This window comes from Hyalella azteca, unplaced genomic scaffold (genome assembly GCF_000764305.2).
Source record: "Hyalella azteca isolate HAZT.00-mixed unplaced genomic scaffold, Hazt_2.0.2 contig468, whole genome shotgun sequence".
Classification (NCBI taxonomy): domain Eukaryota; kingdom Metazoa; phylum Arthropoda; class Malacostraca; order Amphipoda; family Hyalellidae; genus Hyalella; species Hyalella azteca.
The window spans coordinates 125,700-147,478 of record NW_025930816.1 but is presented as its reverse complement, the minus strand read 5'-3'; the positions used below and the strand labels follow the sequence as shown (position 1 = coordinate 147,478).

General features: G+C 42.5%; 1 protein-coding gene across 1 annotated transcript; it reads right to left on the bottom strand.

Annotated features, from left to right (window-relative positions):
* Positions 1–4,999: 4,999 nt before the first annotated feature.
* On the bottom strand, positions 5,000–13,746 carry LOC108676536 (micronuclear linker histone polyprotein-like). Its single transcript, XM_018164623.1, has 5 exons — positions 13,705–13,746; positions 12,547–13,211; positions 11,951–12,503; positions 11,469–11,830; positions 5,000–5,243 (listed from the first exon to the last, which is right to left on the bottom strand). Exons 1-5 carry the CDS (start codon positions 13,744–13,746, stop codon positions 5,000–5,002), a joined length of 1,866 nt encoding a protein of 621 aa, XP_018020112.1.
* Positions 13,747–21,779: the final 8,033 nt, after the last annotated feature.

Genomic DNA, 21,779 nt, shown 5'->3' with positions numbered 1-21,779 from the left:
CTTACTTGAAACTAATTCTCTAATGAAAGAATTAGTTCTTCTATCTTATTCCTGTCTCTTATACACATCTAGATGTGTATAAGAGACAGCTAGATGCAGTGTGCACGGCCTCCCTGCCCCCCCTGCCCCCCCGGTCCGCCTCGCAGCGCCTCAGCGCCCCAGACCTGCGTCCCGCATCACGCTACTTCAGCTCCGGTGACTGCTTGACCTAATACATTAATGTAGTGACTGGATGCAATTGCCTCCTTTTATAACAAAATTGAAAGTGTATGTAAATTTTTTGTTTAAATTTGCAAATTTTCAACTTAATTTGAATGCTGTTTAAAATATCAACTTATCGGCTCGTTACGCGATATTTTAAAGCATCAGCAATACCCAAAGTTTCACGCAGAGCTTGATTATGCGGTCCGTGGAGTTTTGGTTCACATTAATTGAACCTTAGTCATACATCGGAATTAATGAGTTTCTAATGATGTATATCAAGGAATTCATTTAAATTACACGAACACCAATGTCCCGAGAAAATTGGTGTTCTTATAAATAATATACAGGGCTGACAGTTGTTGTCCTTGCTTACCTTAGGTGTCGGGCCAGCCGCCGCCCTGTCATGGCTCGCACTGGCGCTGAGCAACATATCCCTCCTCATCTGAGCGCCACGCGGGCGACACTGACGACACGTGTTAGTTTCGCCCATTTATTACTCGCTCAAAACACGTTACGAACGTGACCGAAGCCACTCCGGAAGTGGAATTATTTCGTCATCATAATACTTTGTTATGATAGGATTGCTTATATTCATGTGTTATAACATTATTTCAGTTAATTATTTGATTTATTGACGATACAACATAACTAAAGAAGAAATCTTCAGTTTTCCATCAAAATTTTATTGAATTATGTGATATATTAATAAGAAATTAAATACGGACGATTGAACTTACAATTGTATTGGAATTTATTATGAATACATGCACCATTACATACAATACAATAACAGGACTCAATGATGACTTCATTCATTATAATTACAGCCATTTGCTGTTTGGATGTTAGTGAAATATTGTACGAATATACATCTCACTTGCATATACAGACATACATCATTTGTCTTGTATAATAATTCTGTTTTTCTTAGTTTACTTGCATCTGTAATATTTTAATTGTTAAATAAATCGCTTCATTACGGTCACGCGAATGTTAATTATACAGATAATAGATTTTATTCATTAATAGAAGTTTGCATTATTAACGTCTCTGATATAAATAACGAACTATTAAATACTCTATACTTTATTTGATGCGTGTACAGGTTATCACTTCATTACTGTACACTTAAGTAATGTTGCTTGCACCCCAAAATGTTAAGGGTTTCCCTAAATTACCTTTTCCCTGTACGTTTAGGATTACTGCTAGATCATGTCCTGTAGGATTACTGATAGGATTACTCATAGGATTACCATATATATCATGTATCAAGCTCATAACATAGATACGCTGAATCGAGTGATAAATGACAAACGTGTATATATACACAAGATGATAACGATGACATATCGACGACGATAACAGATAACTGATGAGTAGTGGTGTTATCAGGGCAGGTGGCGGTGTATATAACACCGCCATGTTGAGTGGTGTTATCAGGGCAGGTGGTGGTATATATAACACCGCCATGTTGAGTGGTGTTATCCGGGCAGGTGGTGGTATATATAACACCGCCATGTTGAGTGGTGTTATCCGGGCAGGTGGTGGTATATATAACACAGCCATGTTGAGTGGTGTTATCAGGGCAGGTGGTGGTATATATAACACCGCCNATGGTCCCTGTATACCGGTATCCCAGCACGGTAGGTATTGCAGATACACGCTACAATGGCCCCTGTATACCGGTATCCCTGCACGGTAGGTATTGCAGATACACGCTACAATGGCCCCTGTATATTGTTGAAGAGGCTCTCAATTCTCACATAATTTCAGTGTTGTATAACAGATATACTGTAAAGAATATTACTTGTTAAATGTTCTTATTAAATCGTAGTTAGTGTTCTTTATTGATCAGTTTCTAATTATCAAACGCCATAGGCTATTGAATTTAAATAATTTATTCAATTATATGAATATTTACTGAACATGCACATGTTAATTAATTAACTCGCACCGTCTGAATCCCAGTGAAAATTTACAGACGCGGCAGCTTCTGATTTGGATTACCAGAAGCTGGTGCGACTCTAAATTTTGTTAAGGTTAAGTCAATGGCAGTTAGGAGGAAGAGTGAGTGTGACAATACTAAAACCACAATTTGTGTAATCCTTTTGTGGTCTTTTCAGTGAATACTTACTAATACTTAGCTTTCAATAAGTACTTAATAATACTAAGCTCTCAATAAATGGTAATGAATACTAACATTCTTCAATCATTATCCAAATGCGCTCTGAATTTGTGCAGCTCAAATTTATAATTTTACTCGCATCATTGAAATCGACATATAAGTCATTGTATTCCCTGGACATTATTATTATTATTCGTAATGAAAATGATGTCGATGACATAAATGATCCTGATTATTGTCACCATGGCAGCCTCGGATGATTGTTAGCGACAGTCTAAACATTAATTAATGTCATTAATTAACAAATGATATTAATTATTACTTTACTTGAGATCAGGGCCGAATCCTATCTCTCCCTAATGGGATTGGGCGACATTCCCACCAGTTGGGGTTTTCTTCCCCGCATCTTATTAGCCCCCGTTCCAGTCCTCTAATTTTTACGTCTTTGAGTCTTACTCTTCCTCAATCTTCCCCAACTCCTGGTCCTCCTTACCTCATCATGCCTCCCACGCTAGTTCCTCTTTCCCTAATCCCTTCATCCAGTTCATTCCCCCGCTTCTCCTCCCCCGACCTTACCTTGGGGTGGCCAGAGCCGATTAGTTGTATTGCCCCGTAGCCCCAGCCTCGGGGCTAGGCTATCATCCGCTGGCCTGTGAACCGATGATGTGTTGATCATTGCTGCGTGTCGTGACCGATGATGTAACTGTCGATCAATAAGACGTCTGTTATCATCGTGACGCTGGTAATCATTAAGACGCTAGCTATCATCGCGACGCTAGCAATCATTAAGACGCTAGCTATCATCGCGACGCTAGCAATCATTAAGACGCTAGCTATCATATCGTGACGCTAGTAATCATTGCGAGATTGTCGATCATCGCGACGCTAGCAATCATTATGATGCTAGCTATCATCGCAACGCTAGCAATCATTAAGACGCTAGCTATCATCGTGACGCTAGTAATCATTGCGAGATTGTCGATCATCGCGACGCTAGCAATCATTATGATGCTAGCTATCATCGTGACGCTAGCAATCATTAAGATTGCTAGCGTCACGCTAGCTATCACGCGACGCTAGCAATCATTGCGAGATTGTCGATCATCGCGACGCTAGCAATTATTATGATGCTAGCTATCATCGCAACGCTAGCAATCATTAAGACGCTAGCTATCATCGCGACGCTAGCAATCATTGCGAGATTAGCGATCATCGCAACGCCTGATTGCCTGAGTGGGTGTTCAGCGTGGCCTGGGGCTGCTACGTCTGTAAATAGTTCAAGTACATTCACCATCTATTCAATATATACAAGTACAATCAGAGTAAATATCAAAATATACACGAAAATTTTAAACTTAAGAAAATAGGAGTGAACCACGAAAGAAACAAACCTGTCTATGTACAATTAATTCCTTTTTGTTGGAATGGTGAGTGTGGGAGGCCTTAAAAAAAATTCCGAGTTCTGAACTAGATGCGTTATTAAGTATTCGAAAATATACGAAAATATGCATATGAAAAATATGTATACAAAAATATGCAGTGATTCCAAATTTTATTAATTCCAACCGCCAGAGGTGGAACCTAGTACCTTGAGGTCAGACTCGGTCACGTCTCACTGTGCAGCATGAGGGTGCACGGCAGAATGAGAAGGCCTGAAAAGTGGCAGGTTCGAACGAAAACTCCTGCCATGGTGTTCAGAGACCAGTATGTTTAAGCTAAGTGACGTCATTTCGACGTTCACTGATGCGCAGCGCGCACAACTGTACTCACATGCTAGGTTGGGTTGCATGCGGAATGAAATAACATCCTTATACCTGAATAAGGAATTAATTTTGAAATTGTCTGGACACTGTCTTAAACAAGCTACCAAAATTAGGGATAGTACATTAAATAGTTTTACCACTATAAATTTCAGTAACTAATCAGGATATACATATATTTTTCATAAAACGCTTTATTTTACTAAACACAAGGAACGATGGAAATACATATGCTGCATATTTCTAAACGAAAACCTTATTTTTTAAAAAGCCTTCAGTTATCATAATTTTAGAAGCTTAAATAGATTTTTTATGATTTGTCTGTCGTTTCCGATTTACTAAGTTTTACAATCTCTTCTATGAATTTTTTATTTTATGAGTTTTTTTTTATTCTATGAGGTTTTCGAACCGATGATGGAGCAGGTCTCCAAAACTGATGATGGAGCTGGTCTCCATAACTGATGATGAAGCTGGTCTCCAAAACTGATGATGGAGCTGGCCTCCAAAACTGATAATGAAGCTGGTCTCCAAAAAGTTTTCAATGAACATATGAAGAAATTACATGCAGTTTGTTTTGCATTTAAATTCTTGGTGAACTCATGATTTAAGCAGACCAATGATATACGTTCCAAGGAGCAGACCAATGATATACGTTGAGTGAGTGAGAGTGGGTCTGAGTGGGGCTACGTATGCGTGAGAGTGGGTCTGAGTGGGGCTACGAATGTGAGAGAGAGTGGGTGTGAGTGGGGCTACCTATGAGAGAGAGAGCGGGTATGAGTGGGAGTGGGTTTGATTGGAGGTGTGCTTGATAGGGGTTGAGCTGAGAGGGAGAGGGCTGAAAGGGAGTGGGTTGAGAGGGAGAGGGCTGAGAGGGAGTGGACTGAGAAGGAGTGGACTGAGAGGTAGTGGTCTAAGAGGGAGTGGGCTGAAAGGGAGTGGGCTGAGAGGGAGTGGGATGAGAGGAAGTGTGCTGAAAGGGAGTGGGCTGAGAGGGAGAGGGCTGAGATGGAGTGGGATGAGAGGAAGTGGGCTGAAAGGGATTGGGCTGAGAGGGAGTGGGCTGAGAGGGAGTGGGCTGAGAGGGAGTGGGCTGAGAGGGAGTGGGCTGAGAGGGAGTGGGCTGAGAGGGAGTGGGCTCACGAGTGCTGTAACTGCTGTAAACACGAGTGCTGTAACTGCTGTAAACACGCGTTCTGTAACTGCTGTAAACACGAGTGCTGTAACTGCTGTAATCACGATTGCTGTAACTGCTGTAATCACGAGTGCTGTAACTGCTGTAAACACGAGTGATGTAACTGCTGTAAACAAAAGTGCTGTAACTGCTGTAAACACGAGTGGTGTAACTGATGTAAACACGAGTGTTGTAACTGATGTAAACACGAGTGCTGTAACTGATGTAAACACAAGTGCTGTAACTGATGTAAACACAAGTGCTGTAACTGCTGTAAACACGAGTGCTGTAACTGATGTAAACAAAAGTGCTGTAACTGCTGTAAACACAAGTGCTGTAACTGCTGTAAACACGAGTGCTGTAACTGATGTAAACAAAAGTGCTGTAACTGCTGTAAGCACGAGTGCTGTAACTGATGTAAACAAAAGTGCTGTAACTGCTGTAAACACGAGTGGTGTAACTGCTGTAAATACGAGTGCTGTAACTGATGTAAACACAAGTGCTGTAACTGATGTAAACACAAGTGCTGTAACTGCTGTAAGCACGAGTGCTGTAACTGCTGTAAACACGAGTGCTGTAACTGCTGTAAACACAAGTGCTGTAACTGCTGTAAACACGAGTGCTGTAACTGCTGTAAACACGAGTGCTGTAACTGTTGTAAACACAAGTGATGCAACTGCTATAAATACAAATGCTGTAAGCGCTGCAAACATCTAATATTCTATTATTTATAACACGTACAATAATAGAGTGTTGAAGCAGTTCCTCAAAAGACGTCACACTTAGTAATGTTCTGTATAGTTTTCATCCTTCCAGCCCGCTGAGCTCTAAGCGGCACTAGGATCGACAGTTTCAAGCGATATTCGCTCCATGATATATGTGATGAATATGTAATATAATAGTTAAATGACTTAAGCTATAATTTTATTAGAGTAAGATGCTAATGATCATCGGCAAAACTAGCAATTAATAATAATTAATACAAATAATAATGAAGTAATCTAATCACACGATAAATTACTCACGCTTAATACGTATATTTAAATAAATCGTAAATCATATTGTAGCATAACAATAATTCAAAACCAATTACAGTAGATCACAATAGAATTATATCTAAACTATAACTTTGCATGCGCCAACTGTATAAGAATAAAATATTATTCTATTCTAATTTATCTTAAAACTGTATGAGAATAAATATTTTATTAAAATAAAAATATAAGTATATTTTAATGCAAAAACTTGAGCAAAACGGTATAACGACACCCGCTGTTACGGGGTAGTCATGAATTCTGTACTGGAATAATTGGACTCTCCGCAATGGTTCATTAATTTTCTTTTTATTCTTCAAACCTTAGAAATCTTTGATATTTATGCGAAATATCCAAATTGAAACCAACAGGATTAAATAGTGGATAAGAGTTGCAATTATTGAGTAAATCTGCCCGATAAACGTTGAAAAGTGAATACAAGCTAGAAGCGTACATGAGGTTAAATTAAATGTCATATGCGTCAATGAAATGCACCAGAATATGGGCATACATTCACTAATAATGAATTAAACAATTAACAGGTATCTCACAACGACTGAACCTCCGACACTGGCCGCTGTCTCATGAATAATGTCCGGCCAAGGCTCCCGGCTTCCGCAATCTACCACGCGGATGAAATATGAACTAATATAATAATAACATAACATGTACATGAAATATGTAATTTTAAAAGTAATAAATGACGCCTAAAAGTGCAATGCAGAAACGTATCGTAAATTCATACCTCGCGAGCGCTGGAACTTGGCGATGGTCTTTTCAAAAGGCCATGGTTGTCTGCAGTTCATGCATATATACCTAAGATAGAGCTTAACGGGAGGAAAAAGATACAGCGGATGAACAGTTCAGTTCAAACTAAGCTCAGACCAAAAAGGAGAACTAGAAGCGTTGTTTATGGACTCGAAGCGGTGTTGATTATAACCTGCAGGTATAGGAAGGAGCCTGACGTCAAGCTGTAAAAAGCTGTCGCACCTATCTTTGTGTTCTCCAGCTAGAAGTCTAAGGCATATGACAGAATTTTTTAATTGAATCTAGATCAATGGAAGATATCCTGTGATGAGGACAAGGCTAACGTCCGTAATCAGTCTGTTAGCAGCGTGTTCACACATGAGGACTAGCACAGTATTCCAGCGACTGAGGAGCACTCAGTGGGTTCGAAATTAATAAGTTTTGAAATACAAGAAGAACAGGATCTCAAGCGCCTGCTCGCTCTGAATTCCAAAAAGTCATGTGGACCTGACGGCTTCCCTCTAGATTACTCAAAGAGCTAGCAACCCTCCTAGCCGGCTTTTAGACCGTATTTAAAAAAACGTGAATTTAGGGATCTTGCCGGCCGACTGGAAAGAAGGTCAAGTGCCTTGTTCATAAAAGGTGATAAGAGTAGCTGCGAAAACTATCGTCAGGTAATTCTGAAAAGTGTTGTTTGGAAGGTAGTGGAATGTGTTGTGAGGGATAGGATTATCGATCACTTGACTGTTCGCCATCTCCTATCAAACTGTCAACATGACTTTACTTTATTGCCTCACGATCAGACGCTGGTATTCCATAACAAAATTTAGAGACGCCCCAGTTTCTGGTAATCCAAATGCTGCCGCGTCTGTAAATTTTCACTGGGTAACAAAATTTAGAGTCGCCCCAGTTTCTGGTAATCCAAATCAGAAGCTGCCGCGTCTGTAAATTTTCACTGGGTTTGAGCAAATCATGACCCTCTCCCGCTCTGGAATGGCGTCGATGTGCACGCGCACGTTAGTTAAGTCATACGATACGATACTTTACAAAAATTTGAGCTTACGGGGTTATGTGGTAGTTAGATAATTTCATCATGTATATGACACAAGTGATTTTTCGGCAAAAAGACGTCATTATTCCTATTATCATATTTAAACACCAGAGATTGCTTGAAGGACCACAAAAAATAAATGCATGTATCTTCATGAGATAATTACAAATCCTTATCATAACATAAATAATTAATATTTATGCTGTTAATTGGCAGAACCAACTAATGAACATTCCACAAATTTTTATCAAATATTCAGGTATGTGATCTTGGGATGGTATACTGCTTGATGCAGTGTTGGGGGTACCTATCTAGATGACAGGCATTACATGACGTAGCTTCGGTTATATATACCAGGTCTGCAAAATTTAAATAATCTATGTCAAAGTGATGCTGTAGTGCGGATAACATTATTCTTCATTCATTGGTGAATTAAGATCGCGTGGTGGTCGTACGTGCTGGGCATGACTCATCGTGGCGTAAGTATCATGACAGCTCGCTGCTTTTTGAACAAATTAATGCAACTTTATTCTGTGATTCGAACGACAAAAAACATTGACAAAATTTAATCCATGCTTCATGCTTTTCATATGTTTATAGTTACTTTATTCTGTTGGCCGCGTAAAATTTGTTGCTAGAAGTGCAAAATCTTTAACCGTCGCCCATTATAGTCCCCCATTAGGCCTGCCTTTTACCCCTATCCAGGTTTAAGGGCTATATAGGGGAAATGAGCAGACCCTGGGACTGCTGGCAGCAGTTGCCTAGTTTCTCTAGTCGTGTTTACATGTGGAGTGACACACACTTCTCATTTTTAAAAGATAAACATAATAATTCTGATTATTTTCAAAAACACAATTTCATTAATTTTACTGTGCAGGGCTTCTTAAAGTGGTGTTCGTTGGAAAACCTGACATCGGTATGGCAGCATTCCAGAATATATTTCAGCAAAGATTTCTGCAGTAATAGAAATTTTCAACTTATAGTATATATGTTGGCATGAGCGTGTTATTTGTGCTGCATGTGTTCATGTGTCCTAGGCGCACAAGTAGTGTCAAGCACTCTACTGATCACACTACTGACCCAGCAGGCAACTGACGTTGAAACGACGTTGATTATTGGTTGATTTCAGGTTGAAATGTTGAACAACCAAAATTAAACGTCATATCAACGTCGAAATCTGACCAACACTAGAAGGGACGTAAAACAACCTTATTCCAACGTTGAAATAACGTCGATATTGGTACGTTGAATTTATACTAATTTTTAAACGTTGAATCAATGTTGATATCAGGTTGAGATGCTACACAACCCAAATTATACGTCCAATCAACGTCGAAATCTGATCAAAACTAGAACGGATGTAAAACAATCTTATTTCAACGTGGAAATAACGTCGATATTGGTACGCTGAATGTTTACTAATTTTTAAACTTTGAATCAATGTTGATTTCAGGTTGAAGTGCTGAACAACCAAAATCAAACGTCATATCAACGTCGAAATATGACTAACACTAGAAGGGACGTAAAACAACCTTATTTCAACATTGAAACAACGTCGATATTGACACGTTGAATTCTTACTAATTTTTAAACGTTGAATCAATGTTAATTTCAGGTTGAATGCTGAACAACCAAAATCAAACGTCCGATCAAAGTCGAAATCTGATCGAAACTGAAACGGATGTAAAATAACCTTATTTCAACGTTTAAACAACGTCGATATTGGTACGTTGAATGTTTATTTATTTTTAAACACTGAATCAATGTTGATATCAGGTTGAAGTGCTGAACAACCAAAATTAAACGTAGGATCAATGTCGAAATCTGACCAACACTAGAACAGACGTAAAATAACCTTATTTCAACGTTGAAACAATGTCGATATTGGTACGTTGAATGTTTATTTATTTTTAAACATTCAATCAATGTTGATTTTAGGTTGAAATGCTGAACAACCCAAATTAAACATCCGATCAACGTCGAAATCTGACCAAAACTAGAACAGAAGTAAAACAACCTTATTTCAACGTTGAAACAATGTCGATATTGGTACGTTTAATGTTTATTTATTTCTAAACGTTTAATCAATGTTGATTTTAGTTTGAAATGATGAACAACCAAATCATGAAAGATGTTGCTTCAATTTTCATTCTAAACCTCCTTTCACCCCGATCTCAATGTCGTAATGCGTAGTTGATTCAACGTTGATTCAACCAACGAATGCCTGCTGGGTCGATATTCAGCAGCAGTGTCAAGCGTATACTAAACGTATATGTTCAGAATTGAATTGCCTATTCAGAATTAAAGCGCCCCGCGGACCTGGGAAAAGTTCAGCCGCAATTTATTTCAAGGTCATTTTGAAAAGATCTATTTAAAAAGCCAGTTTTTGGATCTCGTATGAGCAAGTCCCGAAAATTAAAAGAAACTGCGATGGGCCAAACTTGACCTAGTGATCAGGACCTAAATTACTGTACTATACTACATACACTACAACAAAGCTGCTCAAACATAACAGAATCTTTCATTACACGTTGAAATTTATCGACCATTTGCGCGGTCGTTTAAGTGGGGTACTGAGAGCCGCGCGACACCTCGGACAGGCTTTCAAGGGCCTATACTTTCAAAAAAAAGGTAAGAGAACGTAAGTTCATCAGCCAATCATTGAAAGGCCTTCCAAACCAAATCCACCAATCATAGACAAGAAAATAGAGCGTAAGTACTTACGTTCAGTCAGCAGTCTTGAAAGTATGGCTCTTGTGTCCTTTAGAATTTATTCACTAGGTACTTCATCCTTAATCCACTCATACAAAGGATAACAGTCTGAAATTTTCCGAACACTAATAGTCCCGATGAAGGCGTTGTGGGAGAAATGTCTTAAATTAAATTCGTCTTAAATTACTCAGCTGTCGCCGTGTAAGGATTCTTGCGGTCAGCATAGTTACCAAAGATTAGAGATGGCCGACGGTCGGCCGCGGCCAATAAGTTTTAGCCGACCACTGACCATTCATTGGCCACCTGAAAACCTTTCGTTGCCCATAAATGTATGCCGGTTCAGTTATCACCTCACAAAGACTACAAGCTCCAGAGTAATAACTTCCCGTTGCGTGAAGTGAGTACAGAATTCACGCCCTAGTCCCGAAAGCACCCTCGCCGCGCACTCATTACCCTCCTTAAGTTATGAAGCGCTGCAGAGTAGAGGGACATGGGAGGTAATGATGAGGGGAACGAGAGGGTGGTGAGTAGGTGGGGCGGAGTGGGAGTGGGGCGGAGTGGGAGTGGGGCGGAGTGGGAGTGGGGCGGAGTGGGAGTGGGGCGGAGTGGGCCTCGTCAAGAAACATGGACTGGGACCAGGTCTGCCGGGGCCGCCATTACGGGCCATCGCGGCGCATTTTTCCTTACGCCGACCATGATCTTGTCAGACGACGCACTGCGCTTGTCAGACCTCGCATTGCGCTTGTCAGACGACGCATTGCGCTTGTCAGACGACGCATTGCGCTTGTCAGACCACGCATTGCGCTTGTCAGACGACGCATTGCGCTTGTCAGGCCACTTGTCAGACGACGCATTGCGCTTGTCAGACGACGCATTGCGCTTGTCAGGCCACGCATTGAGCTTGTCAGACGACGCATTGCGCTTGTCAGGCCACGCATTGCGCTTGTCAGACAACGCATTGCGCTTGTCAGGCCACGCATTGCGTTTGTCAGATGACGCATTGCGCTTGTCAGGCCAGGCGCTGCGCTTGTCAGACCACACATTGCGCTTGTCAGGTCATGCATTGCGCTTGTCAGGCCACGCATTGCGATTGTCAGGCTATGCATTGCGCTTGTCAGGCCACGCATTGCGCTTGTCAGGCCATGCATTGCGCTTGTCAGGCCACGCATTGCGCTTGTCAGGCCACGCATTGCGCTTGTCAGGCCACGCATTGCGCCTGTCAGACGATGCATTGCGCTTGTCAGGCCATGCATTGCGCTTGTCAGGCCACGCACTATGCTTGTCAGACGACGCATTGCGCTTGCCAGGCCACGCATTGCGCTTGTCAGACGATGCATTGCGCTTGTCAGGCCAGGCATTGCGCTTGTCAGGCCACGCACTGAGCTTGTCAGACGACGTATTGCGCTTGTCAGGCCAGGTATTGCGCTTGTCAGGCCACGCATTGCGCTTGTCAGACGACGCACTGAGCTTGTTAGGCCAGGCATTGCGCTTGTCAGGCCACGCATTGCGTTTTTCAGACGACGCATTGCGCTTGTCAGACGACGCATTGCGCTTGTCAGACGACGCATTGCACTTGTCAGACGAGGCATTGCGCTTGTCAGACGACGCATTGCGCTTGTCAGGCCAGGCATTGCGTTTGTCAGGCCACGCATTGCGCTTGTCAGACGACGCATTGCGCTTGTCAGGCCACGCATTGCGCCTGTCTCTTATACACATCTAGATGTGTATAATTGTCAGGCCACGCATTGCGCTTGTCAGACGACGCATTGCGCTTGTCAGGCCACGCATTGCGCTTGTCAGACGACGCATTGCGTTTGTCAGACGACGCATTGCGCTTGTCAGACGACGCATTGCGCTTGTCAGACGACGCATTTCGCTTGTCAGGCCACGCACTGTGCTTGTCAGACGACGCATTGCGCTTGTCAGGCCATGCACTGCGCTTGTCATGCCACGCATTGCGCTTGTCAGGCCACGCATTGCGCTTGTCAGATGACGCATTGCGCTTGTCAGGCCACGCATTGCGCTGGTCAGACCACGCATTGCGCTTGTCAGACGACGCATTGCGCTTGTCAGACGACGCATTGCGCTTGTTAGACGACGCATTGCGCTTGTCAGACGACGCATTGCGCTTGTCAGACGACGCACTGCGCTTGTCAGGCCATGCACTGCGCTTGTCATGCCACGCATTGCGCTTGTCAGGCCACGCATTGCGCTTGTCAGGCCATGCACTGCGCTTGTCAGGCCACGCATTGCGCTTGTCAGGCCATGCATTGCGCTTGTCAGGCCACGCATTGCGTTTGTCAGGCCACGCATTACGCTTGTCAGGCGACGCATTGCGCTTGTCAGACGACGCATTGCGCTTGTCAGCCCCCTTGTTAGCCCCCCGATGTCCAGGACACAAACAAAACTTTCAGGATCAGGGCGCGGATTAAAAAACGTTTCAGAACAAATCCTTGCAGCGGCGATGCGATGCAAACTGTAAACAAAGATAAAGTGAAGGTAACGGCATGTCAGTTGTGAAGATAATCTTAGATGAGTCTAAAATATATATTACGAAGATAACGAGTATTGTCTTAATATGCCTCCTGGCTCCTGCCTCCTGCCTCCTGCTTCCTGCCTCCTTCCTCCTGCCTCCTGCCTCCTGCCTCCTGCCTCCTGCCTCCTGCCTCCTGCCTCCTGCCTCCTGCCTCCTGCCTCCTGCCTATGAACGATCTCGCCATAAACACAATGTTCAGAAAATTCATACGAATCACATTTGTTATTTTTATCCTATCTGCAGTTTATGAGAATTTTGCATTCAGAACGAGTGAGGGTAGTTTAGGGAGGCAGATTTGTTTTTGAGGGAAGTGAGGGAAGTGAGGGGACATCAGTCGCAGCGTCGGCTTTTGGCTCCGACAAACGAGCGTCGTAAAGTTGTGCTTGACGCGGGGTCTGATTACCATCGTGATAGACCCCACGCTGCGCTGCCCTCAGACCGAGCGGGGTGCGTAGACCCCACGCTGCGCTGCCCTCAGACCTGTCTCTTATACACATCTAGATGTGTATAAGAGAGAAGAGAGTGGCGTGGTGGGCTGAGTATTTGGGACTGTTGGATGAGGAGCAGGCAGGTTTTCGAAAGGGCAGGTCGACAGCGGATGTGGTGCAAATGATGGTTCGGATGCAAGAGGATGTGGTTGATTTGAAGAGAAGAATGGAACTGAATGAGAATGGGGGCATGAATGAAGAAGAGTGGCCTGTGGCGAGACTGCTGGATCTGAGAAAAGCGTATCCGAGGGTGAATAAACCGGGTTTGTGGAGGTTGCTTGAGAGGTATGGAATGAAAGGGAAATGTTTGGAAACGATTGTGGATTTGCATGAGTCGACTGTGTACAAGGTGAGAGGGAAGGAAGGAGTGAGTGAAAGCTGGGTGCCTGCGAGAGGTCTGCGAGAGGGGTGCTCCACGTCACCCATTGTTGTGGGATCAAGGATCGAATAAACTTGGGCAATCCAAGCTTTACTGAACAAATGCCCAGTTACCTGGAAACATAACAACTAATGTAAAATACTTATAAACGCAACACGGAACGATATAACATAACAGTAACAAGGGAAATATATAACAGTCAACAAGTAAGATTCGTAGAGGTAAGGAACGTTGCACTTACATCATAGAACAGCAGGGGTCAGGCCCATTCGTACTGGCTATTGCATAGAGACTGACAACACCTAGTCGCAGCCGGACCTCATTACAACTTGGTACCTGACGTCACGCACTAGTTCTTTATTACGACACTCAGCTATTTTAGAAGCTGCAAATTTATTCTCATTTAACGAAATTTAGTGTCCAGTTGTGCGAATTTCATGAGCGAATTGGAGCAATTCCTGTGACTGAAGTTTTGCACGCAAAACCATGGTTGAACTAGTACGAATTAAATAGATGAATAGATGAAAAGTTCAACGTTAGGTGAAACTCTCGCTCGGTAGGTCTAATTCTCAGCGGGGCCGCAGCAAGCCTACGCAGGGTAGGTCTAATTCTCAGCGGAGTTACGGAGACCGCAGCCAGCCTATACGCAGGTAGGCCTAATTCTCAGCGGAGTTACAGAGACCGCAGCCAGCCTATACGCAGGTAGGCCTAATTCTCAACGGAGTTACAGAGACCGCAGCCAGCCTATACGCAGGTAGGCCTAATTCTCAACGGAGTTACAGAGACCGCAGCCAGCCTGCGCAGGGTAGGTCTAATTCTCAGCAGAGTTACAGAGACCGCAGCCAGCCTGCGCAGGGTAGGTCTAATTCTCAGCAGAGTTACAGAGACCGCAGCCAGCCTGCGCAGGGTAGGTCTAATCAGCGAAAAGCAATTGAGGACTCGAGTGGCAAACACTCGTCAAACAGCGGCCAGTAAACACGTCATGTTTGTCGGTCACCTGGGCCTATTGAAGTGGTAAAATGTACCTCAGGTGGGGGGAGGGGTGAGGGAAGATGGGGGGAAGGAGGTGGAAAATGAGGGGTATAAAGAGGGGTAGTAGAGGGAAGAAGAGCTAAGAGGGAAGAACGAAAGGGGACATGGTATAAAAACGAAAATGGTTGAAGAGAGAGAGAGAGGAGGAGGGAAAATAATTAAAAGGCGATTAGTTCAGAGGGGAAAATTTGGGAATAACGATTAGAAGTAACGAGGAAGGGGCAAGAGACGAAGAAGGTAGAGAGGGACAAGCACAAAATTGATGAAGGATACATGAAAAAGATTGGCTATTGTGGAGTAGGAGGATAGGATGAGATGACGGAGTTGAGGGAGAAATGAGGGGAATGAGGGTCGTGAGGGAGTGAGGGGAGTGAGGGGAGTGAGGGGAGTGAGGGTCGTCATGGCAAGACTGAGACAAGCCGAGGGAAGTTGGCTTTATAAACTTTGTTGAACATCTCCCCACTCTACTGAACATCCCCCCACTCTACTGAACATCCCCACACTCTACTGAACTGGGTGTGTTGATAGGGGTGTGTTGATAGGGGTGTGTTGATAGGGGTGTGTTGATAGGGGCGTGTTGATAGGGGTGTGTTGATAGGGGTGTGTTGACAGAAGTAGTGGGGTGTACTAAACCAAAAGTACTAAAACCTGAGTTAAGATGGAGAACATCACGTGACATATCACGCGATCAAGACCATAGCAGCGGACGTAAGTCGTGATTCTATAAAAGGGCTGAAAACCTTAAGAAAGCCTCATTGATAAACTAACGGCTGCCATGCAACTTGCAGTAGAGCTAATATTACATAAAGGTCGACGTCTCAGCCTATTTTTGCTTGTATCTCCATATTATCTCTCATGTATTAACAACCCGTATCAATATAAGTTCTCTTAACAGATGGTATCTTACATATCCCTCACGCACTTAGTCAACGAATCCCTGTCCTCAGGTTTAGGTAAGAATATACTATCAGTCTGGTGGCGCTTAGTATGACTGTCTGCCAGTACTTATTTAAATAGTCTGCTTAAATTGCCAGCTTTATATAAAATTGAATTATTTCTTGCACTTTCCCTATTTTGGTACCTTGTCTGAAACAAACTCTGGTTTATGAATACAGTTGTGCGCGCTGCGCATCAGCGTACGTCAAAATGATGTCACGCAGCTTCTAACCTGGGTTCTGAACACCACGGTAGGATTTTTCGTCCGAATCTACCACTTTCTTATAATTTTCACTCTTCTATGCGCCTTCAAGCTGAACAGTGCGACATGACTGCGTCTGGAGATAATTTTGAGTCTCGCCACTCCTTTGATGGTTCGGATTTAAGAATTTAGAAATAACATAACATATAACATAGTGATGTCGGCGCTGAAGAGTAGGCCTGATGTGGCCTGTCGCCGATTTTTGTACTTTTCGTGACTTGTCAACAGGAGATCTAAAAACAGGTCCTTCGAGCGGATCTTTTTCAAACTGACGATAGTTTGAAATAGCTACTAGACTTCCACCGTTTTCGATATGCTAGACTTCCACCGTTGGTATATGCTGGGTATTTTTAAGCGGAATCTTGTCTTAATAACGCGTACAATTCTTATCCCTTTGAAATTGTATATTGATAGATTTTATCTTCCGTTTCATAAGTTTCCAAATAGAATATTGTGTATCATTTAAAATGTTTTGGAACCTGTGATGGACCTGGTCTCCGAAGCGTTTCTATTGATTGAAGATGTGGTGAATTTACCAGGCATTTATATTCGCTTTTAAATTCTTCGTGTTTATTATCTTATATGAGCTTCGTGTCCTAGCAGCTTCATTGTGAACATGAATTAATGGCTGTATTGGAATCTATTTATCCACTGTCTATTAATTTTCTGAAGAACCAACTAAACTTCACTTGGTATCGAGCTCGCGATCTCCAGCTCTCTACGCGGCCTCTAAGATCCGTTGTATTCATTGAAGTTTGTTAGCGAGTTTCTCCTGGAAATTATGCTTAACTCATTTCAAGGTCAGGAAAAACCCTTTCCATGCCTGTATTTTATTGATATTATTTAATGAAACTGTTATTTATAAAAGGAAAACGATTGCGATTTAATACCGAAAATTGTCATTTGTTATAATAATTGGAGTTAAATACTTGCAGGATGTGTGCAGTAGCGATGTGATTTGCCAATTGATGTCAAATGTCCTTACGATGTAGAACTGTCCCTGAATGATGTCAAATTACAACATGTATGTTGTTAAAGTGTCCCTTCATTGATGTCAAATTACCTTCGGGAAGATATTAAAGTCCTTCAAAAAGGATATTAAAAGGCATCATATATCGGGATATGATGTTGGGGGTGATGTTAATGATGCTAACAATGCTAGCGATGCTAGTGATGCTAGCGATGCTAGCGATGCTAGCGATGCTAGCGATGCTAGTGATGCTAGCGATGCTAGCGATGCTAGTGATGCTAACGATGCTAGCGATGCTAGCGATGCTAGCGATGCTAGCGATGCTAGCGATGCTAGCGATGCTAATGATGTAAAGATGTTTGATGCTAATGATGCTAGTGATGCTAGCGATGCTAGCGATGCTAATGATGTAAAGATGTTTGATGCTTATGATGCTAGCGATGCTAGCGATTCTGGCGATGCTAGCAATGCTAACGATGCTAGCGATGCTAATGATGTAAAGATGTTTGATGCTAATGATGCTAGCGATGCTAGCGATGCTAACGATGCTAGCGATGCTAATGATGTAAAGATGTTTGATGCTAATGATGCTAGCGATGCTAGCGATTCTGGCGATGCTAGCAATGCTAACGATGCTAGCGATGCTAATGACGTAAAGAAGTTTGATGCTCAGTTGCCGAGCCAATCAAGCTGATGAGCTGCCAATACTTGAATACTTGGCCAATCAATGTGGCACTCGAGCTGCGCCACAATGTGGCACAATGCTATTCCTACGAGCCGCCAACTTTGAGCCTGCGAGGCCATAAGTGGCTCAGGAAGTCTTGAGGAGGCCAATGAGAGGCTCGGAGGCCAACTTCTTGTGAGGACTTAGTGAACTGTGGTGATGTGTGGTGTTGTGGTGTTGTGGTGTTGTGGTGTTGTGGTGTTGTGGTGATGTGGTGTTGTGTTGTTGTGGTGTGGTGTGGTGTTGTGTTGTAGTGTTGTGTTGTGGTGTTGTGTTGTGGTGCGGTGTGGTGGTGTGGTGTTGTGGTGCAGTGGTTTGGTGTTGTGGTGCAGTGGTGTGGTGTTCTTATGAGTCCTTATGATGAGTTCGGGACTTCCTAGTCCCCGGTCACGTTGATGCGCCGCTTTCGTCCTCATCCGTCTCCGAGTCGTCGCTAGGCAGGTCACCCCGCCCTCGGGTCCCGGATGTAACGTTGGACGTGTTCCGTCTATTTACCCTCCTATGGGCCAGCTGATGCAAGATGCTGTTGCTTGTCACTTGCTGAGGGTGGTTCCCCATTACTGGACAATCCGGGATCTTGCTCAACCACTTGTCCTGCACAGTCTCCCCCTTCTTTCGTTGTAATATGTCATTATTTTGGAGGTCTCACTCTCAAAGTTGGGAGCCAGTCTGTTTATCATCTTCCAAGTGTACAGTATGATATACTTATTCCTACGGGGCTGGCGGCGCAACAGGTGCAGGCAGGCGTCAGCAATGCTATTCCTACGGGGCTGGCGACGCAACAGGTTCTGCCTATAGTTCTTATCCACCAGAAATTGTGAATAGATAAGTATTTGCTCTATTACTCAGTGTTTTGCCTGTAAATTAAGGTTTTTAACTTCTGTTTTTTTTCTTTCTAATCCAAATTTTATCAAACTTCTGATTGTATATGTGTTCTAGATTTATCGAACTCAAGTTGGTTTATTCGAAACGTTTTCAATAAAGATATGCTGAATTTTTGTGGAAGTTTCTTCGCATATATATTTCTATTGCTACGTTTATCATATGAGTTATTTAGTTATCGTACAAATGCTTAAGTCGTGCTATGTTATTAGCCTATTGCATGGGCATATAGATGAAAACAATAAAAATTACGAAATTTTGATCCTATTAATATATAATAATAATAATAATTACGATGTTTGGCTTATAATATCTAAGAAATTAATTATCAACTTTTCCTTTGCATGAGATAGAAAAATAATTGAGGATACTGAGCCAGGAAGCAATTAAGGAGTTTGTAGGACGGCAGGAAATATGAAGGATTTTTGGCGTCCTTAGCTTTGTGGACGACAACCGAGGACGGGCGGTTACGTACAGATGAAAAATATTAACCTGAACTTGGTATGAGTTTAGCGGGGGAGGGGGTGAGAGGGNTCCGGGTAAACTCATTAATTTGATTGCTGGAAGCGATACCCTTTTCAAGGTAATAGTGACTATAAATGGAAAAGATGTCTTAGCAGTCATAGACTCAGGAGCAGTTGTCTCCTTAATGTCAGCCAAACTGGCCGAAACTCTCAATTTGACTGTTCATGATAGTGTTAATGTTTTTAAAGTGATTGGCAAAAGTGATTTTACATGTTTAGGAAAAGTGACTTGCTCTCCTTTAATTCAAAATGTGCAAATGGCTGAATTTGATTTATGTGTATTTCCCAATCTTCCCCAAATCAATGTGTCACTTCTTTTAGGCATTGATTTTTTAAGAATGAATTCTATTGAAATGTGTTTTAGGCAGAATCTAATTATTAAGCATTTCCAGGAGGGTGGCCAAGCCAAGATAACTGTTGATTCTGTCTCTTATACACATCTAGATGTGTATAAGAGACAGCTATTAACCCATCTCGATTACCCACTCCATTAACCCTGTCTCTTATACACATCTAGATGTGTATAAGAGACAGCTGCCTGCCTGGCCACAAGCTGCCTGCCTGCCTGGCCACAAGCTGCCTATATTCCTATATTGCTTTTCTATTATATAATATATTGCTCAATTATTTCTATTTATATAATATTGCTTCTCTGTACCTTAATTTCAGTTTGTACGAAGTGTGTTTTCATTTTGTCTTATTCCATTTTTCACGTTGGATGATAAACCATGTTGGGTTTTTGAACCTTGGGTTCAAAGCTGCTGAACCCTGTTGGGTTTTTTAATCTCTGGGTTCAACGCTGTTGAACCCTGTTGGGACTGTGAACTGTGTTGAACCCTGTGTGACTTTTTAACCCCTGGTTCAACGCTGTTGAATCCTGTTGGGTTCTTTAATCCTGGGTTCAACGCTGTTGAACGTTGTTGGGTTGTGAGCTCAATGAGCTTTTGAGTTTAAAACATAGTTTGGTCACCTGCCTCATTCCTGTGAATTAATTATGAAGGTTAGCATGCACTTAACTTTATTTAAGTTTTAGGAAAAACTCTTATTTGTTTTCTTTATTTTTAATGGTTCTCTACATGAGAACTATTGTCTAGGATCAATCAACTGAAAAGAAGTAGGTTAGTTAATTTGATAATTTTGCTATTGTTATTCGTAATTTTTTTGATCATCTTACTGAAACAAACTGTGTTAGATCTTGAATTGATTTTGAAGATAGGTTCTAACTTCTTATCTACTTTACCTAGATCAAAATCCAACTAATCTCATCGCATTATTTTATTTTGTAACCCGCGATTTAATGGTGAATTACAATTGTTATTATTTTTACTTCACGAGTGTCTTCATAATAGAACGAGTAATTTATCCTGTACAATATTTATGACAATAATAATTAAAATAATATAAGCGCTGTGTTGAAACACATTTATACTGTACAGCTACCGCCTCTCAGTGCTGTGTTGATACGCATGTATACTGTACAGCTACCGCCTCTCAGCGCTGTGTTGATACGCATGTATACTGTACAGCTACCGCCTCTCAGTGCTGCGTTGATACGCATGTATACTGTACAGCTACCGCCTCTCAGTGCTGCGTTGATACGCATGTATACTGTACAGCTGCCGCCTCTCAGTGCTGTGTTGATACGCATGTATACCTGTCTCTTATACACATCTAGATGTGTATAAGAGACAGGTACTGATCACCCCCACTCTACTCACCCCCTTTCTACTGATCACGCCCACTCTACTGATCACCCCCACTCTACTCACCCCCACTCTACTGATCACCCCACTCTACTGATCACCCCCACTCTAAAAATAACCACCCCACTCTACTCACCCCAAGTATGCGCCTAATTATGTTGCTTGCAAGCGCGGGTCCAGCGCTCCTTACCGCCTAATGAGCGAGTAATGAGGCCGCCATATTGGGGTGTGTTGATAGGGGTGTGTTGATAGGGGTGTGTTGATAGGGGTGTGTTGATAGGGGTGTGTTGATAGGGGCGTGTTGATAGGGGTGTGNTTGTCTCTTGAAAGTCGCAAGAGTCTGTTGAGCTGCGAGGATAAGCGTGGTATTCTTTCTTGTCCCGGTGTGTAGAAAAAAGAATGCACCATATTCCGTTGCTGAAAATCAAAATATCTCTTACTAAGACTGAATTTAACTACGTTCCTGATTTATTTAGGGGTTCATAAGCTGTTTGATAAGAACAATGAGGTATTGTTGTAATCAACCGAATACGGAGGTA

Coding starts and splice junctions, on each gene's coding strand:
- LOC108676536 (XM_018164623.1), bottom strand. CDS start 13,746: ATGGTAATCAGACCCCGCGTCAAGCACAACTTTACGACGCTC. Junction 11,831..11,950: donor CGTGGCCTGACAAGCGCAAT/GCATGGCCTGAC, acceptor TGGTCTGACAAG/CGCAGCGCCTGGCCTGACAA. Junction 5,244..11,468: donor AGGAAAAATGCGCCGCGATG/GCCCGTAATGGC, acceptor TCGTGTTTACAG/CAGTTACAGCACTCGTGAGC.